Source organism: Centruroides sculpturatus, unplaced genomic scaffold, assembly GCF_000671375.1.
Source record: "Centruroides sculpturatus isolate CEXI.00-Female unplaced genomic scaffold, Cexi_2.0 scaffold708, whole genome shotgun sequence".
In the NCBI taxonomy this organism is placed as follows: Eukaryota; Metazoa; Arthropoda; class Arachnida; order Scorpiones; family Buthidae; genus Centruroides; species Centruroides sculpturatus.
The window spans coordinates 61491-67750 of record NW_019385156.1 but is presented as its reverse complement, the minus strand read 5'-3'; the positions used below and the strand labels follow the sequence as shown (position 1 = coordinate 67750).

At 31.6% G+C, this 6260-nt stretch overlaps 1 protein-coding gene across 1 annotated transcript in view; it reads right to left on the bottom strand.

Annotated features, from left to right (window-relative positions):
• The window catches only part of LOC111635553 (gastrula zinc finger protein XlCGF57.1-like), a 66052-nt gene that overhangs the window by 21599 nt on the left and 38193 nt on the right, over nucleotides 1–6260 (bottom strand). Inside the window, exon 8 of the mRNA XM_023380544.1 lies at nucleotides 2617–2843. Within this exon, the coding sequence (XP_023236312.1) occupies nucleotides 2617–2843 (227 nt within the window). The remainder of the gene's footprint in view (nucleotides 1–2616; nucleotides 2844–6260) is intronic.

Sequence of the window (6260 nt, the reverse complement as noted above, 5' to 3'; positions counted from 1 at the left end):
ATTTTGCAAAAGGTAAAGCATGGATCTGAAGATAATGCAGAAAAATGCTCAGAGGATAAGGATAACTTGCCAAAAAGAAAACGCTCTCGGTTAATTAATAGTGTTTTTAGTGATGACGAAGAAAACATTGTTTAATTTATATTAATATGTATCACTTAAAAAAATTTTAATGAAGATATTTATCTTAATTATGAAAATATACTAGCATGTTTTTTAATTTTTGGAACCTAACCCTCCTTTTCGTATTAGTTCTTTGTTTCGTATAACACGGATTCGCATAACACGGCAATTTTTTGGAACGTAACTACCGTGTTATACGGGTGTTACCTGTAATTTCATAATTTTATGTATTTCGTTAATAAAATTATGTAAGAAGTGTTTAAAAGTACTTTTTAGAACATGTTATTTTATTACTTTGGTTTATTTTTATTATTCAACTTTTGTCAAAGTGCCATGGGATCATTTCCCATCCAGACACATTTCAAACTGATTTCAGATGAAAATACTTCATTTCCTAAATTTAGTGATGTATCAATTGGTAGTTCATTTTTCCATCTTAATATGCATAATAATAAACGAAAACTTCTTAATTTCTTACTCGATTTAACTGATTTTTATACGTTTCGTGTCATAAAGACCCAAAGTTGCCTTTTGTATTACATTTAATACAAATCATAGTTTATGTTGTTTATAACAAATAAACTAGAAATAAGTAATAATTAAATGTATGATTATTTAATTCTTATAATATGGAAATAGTTGTGTTTTTTTTCCTGGTGTAATGAATTAATCTCTTAATATAGTATGACGTTTTCATTTCTCCAATATATTTATATATCACCAAGTACCGCCAGACAGGCATCACTCAATAACACTTTACTAAGAAATTAAAACAGGAAATCATNTTATAACAATGTCTGAAATGTTATCAATTTAATACACCTAAGTACTCAATGAAGACTAAACGTAGTTGAAAACAAAAAATCGTATCTAAAATAGTACAGTAGAAGCCGTTTTTCCGGTTAAGCCTTAATGATCTACCTCTCCTCCCCGCGGGAAAATTTTGAAAAATCCTTTCTTAATGTGAATTCTCATGGCATTCCCTACTAAAACGCATATAAAAAGAAAAAATCGCATCTAAAATAGTACAGTAGAAGCCTGGTACTTTGAAACCGTGCTAGTAGTTATTAGTAGTTTGTTATAACATAGGGAAGATCTAACATAAATACAATAGTATTTATGTTAGTATCGCCTATAATACTAATCCTGTTATAGATCTGTTGGATATCCACTTATACAGGCTTATTTGTTTGATACCCCCATTCATACATAGGGAAGATCTAACATAAAACAAGCTATTCTATACTGACTGACTCACGGCTTCTACTGTACTATTTTAAATGCGATTTTTTCTTTTTATATGCGTTTTAGTAGGGAATGCCATGGGAATTCACATTAAGAAAGGATTTTTCAAAATTTCCCCGCGGGGGGAGGGTAGAGCATTAAGTCATAGAATTCTACTAAATATAATTGCCGAAAATCAAACTAACTATTTTGAATTTGATCAATCGTTCTATAATCGAACCAATATGCAATAACAAATTCGAATTTAAAACGGTTCGAACATTCGGTTAAAATTTAGTACGAATTTTCATTGAATAATATTTAGTGATGTAACGAATATTCTGTTACTATTCGGTATTCGGCCTATTCGACCTATTTTTCACTATTCGGCCGAATACCGAATATTTAATCACTATTCGGCCGAATACCGAATACCTAAAAACAGGAGTAATAAATAACAAAAACACAGTAAATTAATCATTTTGGTANTTATTCCTCTGCTGCAAAACAAAAGAGTTTATAGTTAAAGTCCGAATTCGTTATTTTGTTTTGGGTCCCGGGAACAACTTTAACCTCCACACCTGCAGGACCAACCCTACCTCTCACAATAGGTGATCACATGACTGATTTTCCCAGTCCGAAGCTATAAAAGCGACTTCTTTCCCCCTCCTCGGGGGCGTCTCACATCTACGATCTAAAAGGATTAAGTCTCCGGGAACTTTACCTTTAAATTTGTGCGTCGAACTCTGTGCCTACGTGGAAGTAACCTAGAGGTATGAAACAAATCAATGTAAACTCTCTCTCCGCGAGTTAGGAGCTAGTGAACTAAATTCACTTCCCTGATGTTAGATTTTTGTATTTTTTAATTTTTTTTCCTTTTCGTTAGTCTAATAAATTGTTCTTCTCATTGTTAAATGGTGTTGTCTACTCGTATATCGCCTACGCCACGTCGACGACCCCTCTCACCTCCTCCACTCGACCTGACAAAAAGCATCCCAACCCTTCGGGACCGCATTCGAAATTTAGCCATCATGACACGTGAGTAAGTTTAACGACCTGTTGCCGAAAAGGGAGAGTCGACGGTTTCCGACCTCCCTGGCGGCTCACATGTTTTTGTAAATTAGCAAAGTAACATTGAATATTGTTTACAAAATAAATTAAGTGTTCTGTATAATTCTATTAGCTTTTATTGTGGTTGTTTTTTTTTATAACTGATCGCTTTGGGAATCGAAATATTAAAATGAAAATATAAAAACTTATCGTAATGTTTACTTTAGATAAAATCTCTTCACCATGCCATGAGAACTGGTGTCGTTCTAATTCATCTTCCCGTTTAAAGCTCCATTTACAGCCATTGCAATTGCACTTGAAAGGCTTTTCCTTCGAATGCAATTTCAGATGCCGCGTTAAATTGCTGTTCCATGTAAAACGTCTTCCGCAGAATTCGCATTTAAACGGTTTCTCATTTTTTGTGAATCCGGGCATTGATGTTTTCTTTCCTTTTAAAAATTTCCATTAGGTAAAAATAAGTAATTACTAAAAATTTAAATGTAAATTATTTATAATAATATAAATGATTATCAGATATTAAAATATGATAAAATCTATAATATGTACTCTAGACACAATACGTGATTAAGATTGAAGGTGTTCTGTCAGTAATTTTTCAAAAACAAATTAAAATTGTTTCACAAAGTAAACGTTTTACTTACCATTTCAGATTTTAATTAATTTAGTTTAAATAATAAATGTTCTAAATTTAGTTTTTTCAATTGAATATAAAACAACAATGCACTGAAATAATGTTATAGAATTTTATTGTTGTCCGAGAGTAATTAAATGCGCGTGATCTAAACAGAAGAATAGTTGGAAACACAGAGATATATTTGTGTTTTATTCCTGTTTTCTCAAATGACTTTTGGCTAATTTCAGATATTTTCTCTGTCACATTCATATTGTTCCTCATGTTTTCAAATGTATAATACAAAGTACTTTTAAAATTATATTTTAAGCATTTTGGCTTTTTACTCTCTTCAAGTAGCAAACGAGTTTTGGATTTATTGTTTTTAATTACTGTAGACGTTCTATTTAAAGTTATTCCAGCAAAGAATTTGTTTCTAAATTTTTTTATGTACGTAATATTTGAAAAATGAAAAATAAATGATTTTATATGAAATCAGTTTCTATGATTTAATGAAAATCAACAAAATTAAAATGACAAAATCTTATTTAAATTCTTTTAATTTATGCAAAGAGCAAAGTCGAAAGAACTCAACAAAGATAATAATAAATGAAGTGGTATTTAAATACTTTCAACATTAAAGAAACTGTTCGTTAATGATACTTTTTTGTGTATTCTTGCAGAGAAACTTCGTCATCAAACTTCAATTCACACAAGACACTTCATATTGATCGATTCTTATTTCTAGGAACAGATTGGGAATTACCTATTCTTCCAGATGTATTGCGTTGTCGGTGTCTTTATAAATGTCTTTAGGATAACGTGAAATACTCAGAAATCCATCTGATGTTCCAATGATCGTGGATGAGTAAGACTTCGCAATAGAAGCTGCTCTTTAACAAAAATATAATTCTGTCCTCGAACCTCTGGGCTTCTTCTCTGAAGACCTACTTAAACCACAGGTAAAATATAGTACGCACCGGTACGACCGCCAATTCCTAGCAGCGTATTCAATAGTAAAATATTTTGCGAAATCCTAAAAGGCAAGAATATTTTAATTGAGCCCGAAATTGCCGATTAAGTAAACTTAAAAGAGTTAATAAAAATTTTAATAAAAATTTTAATTTTAAAAATAACGAAAAAACTTTCTTGTGATTTCAGTGTAGTCGATGTTACTTATGTTTGGTTTTTACGGGATAAAAACTGTTTATTTGATTGTGCAATAACTCATTTTTTGTAATAGCATTAAAAATGCCTCCAATTAACAGTTTTAAACGTCGTACTGGTATTGTACATTTTCATTTACACTCTTTGTACTGTACTACTTGATTGTTAATTTTATATTACATGTTTTTTTTTCTAAATAAACCTTTTTATTATAATTTCATACCATTGAATTTTTATTTAAAAAAAGTATATGTTTAAGAAGCGGCTACTCGTTGTTTTCAATCTTTTTAGTTCGATTTTCAGATCAGCACCCTTCAGATGTTTCACATCCGTCGTCGTATTATCCTTAGATTCAACGGTCAGTCATATTGTCGTTCACCTCTAACTCCGCCATCTTGTCTGGATCCTTCTATTGCCCTTCTAAAAATTCTGGTGCGAATNTCCTAAATAAACCTTTTTATTATAATTTAATACCATTGGATTTTTATTTAAAATAAAAGATATATATTTTTAAAAAAGTATATGTTTAAGAAGCGGCTACTTGTTGTTTTCAATCTTCTTAGTTCGATTTTCAGATCAGCACCCTTCAGATGTTCCACATCCGTCGTCCTATTATCCTTAGGTTCAACGGCCAATCATATTGTCGTTCACCGCTAACTCCGTCATCTTGTCTGGATCCTACTATTGCCCTTCTAAAAATTCTCGTGTAAATTTCGTTCAAAATCCCTAAAATTTTATAAATAATAGGCCTAATAAAAAGGACAATAATATTCCAGCGTTTGTAACAGTCTCCAGTTCATCCCATGCCTTTACCCTCGTTTCCTGGGAACCCCTCTGTGGTCACCAGTTCGTGTGAAATTACTCATTACAAACAGGGCCACATACAATAAAAGATTATCATTTATTCTATATATGAATTATGGCGCGNAATTTTTAAATTGTAAATTATTTATAAAATTTATTTAATTATTAATAAATTATACATGTATTATCCTAATTGAAAATATTAATTTTAAATGTATTTTTCCGCGGACTCGACTTAAAGCGTATAAGATTGTTTTGATAAGCGTATTCCAAAAAGAACATGCCTTGACTATTAACTCATAATACAGTACAGTAGGCTCTAATAAATCTTTGTAGTGTAGTGTATAATGTGCCTACATAGAAACAACTGTTTGAATACAACCAAGCACAGACAAGAAGTCTATTAATATTTTCTTCTGCCCAACTGTGTAGTCTCTTCTGATTTCTATTATTCTCTTCTCATAAGCATTCATAGTTCTAAACAAATTGTGAATTTGTGTATGTAAACGCGTATGCGATTTTTGGTACCTGAAATTAAAAGTTAAGTTCACTTGGTACGTAAGTGGAATTCTCGTGGTTAAGCACGTTAACCACGAATAAACAGACGTCCCCATCTTACCCCATGGCTCCATCTTGCACCACTTTCCCTTATATACTATCTACACATTCGAATTTGCTTTAAAAACCAATTTGAATGTTACAATAGAAAATACTGCAATAATATTACATTCTTGAATGTGTATAAATAAAGCATTAATCACTACAGTTGCCGAGTGTCTGTTGATATTGTCGTAATTTGTCATTACAAAATATTCGGTGCTTATCAAACAATGGGCGTGAAAACACTTTGTTACTGACTTGCGAAAATATTAAACTGTAATTTGAAAAAATTATAGACTTATAAATTCTCAGTGTCGTCCGTCTGGCCGTTTGTCACTCAGTCTTTCAAGAATTACGAGAACGGCATTAGATAAATAAACGTCGAGACTAGATATGAAAGTCTTAGGGACAAAAGGCCCGAGTACAGGTAACCCCCGTATAACACGGTACTTTTATAGCACGGATTCACTCTGACACGGTTCGAGAATTGGGTAAAACCCTCGTACAACATGAAATGTAATAAATTTTTACATACTTAAGTAATAATAGTTCACGAAAATTATTATTTTCGTGAACTATTAGTACTTAAGTATGTAAATTTTCTCTTCTCGCCTTCTGTCGATACACGTGGTCCTTCTCGAAACTTGTTTCAATGTTGCCAGAT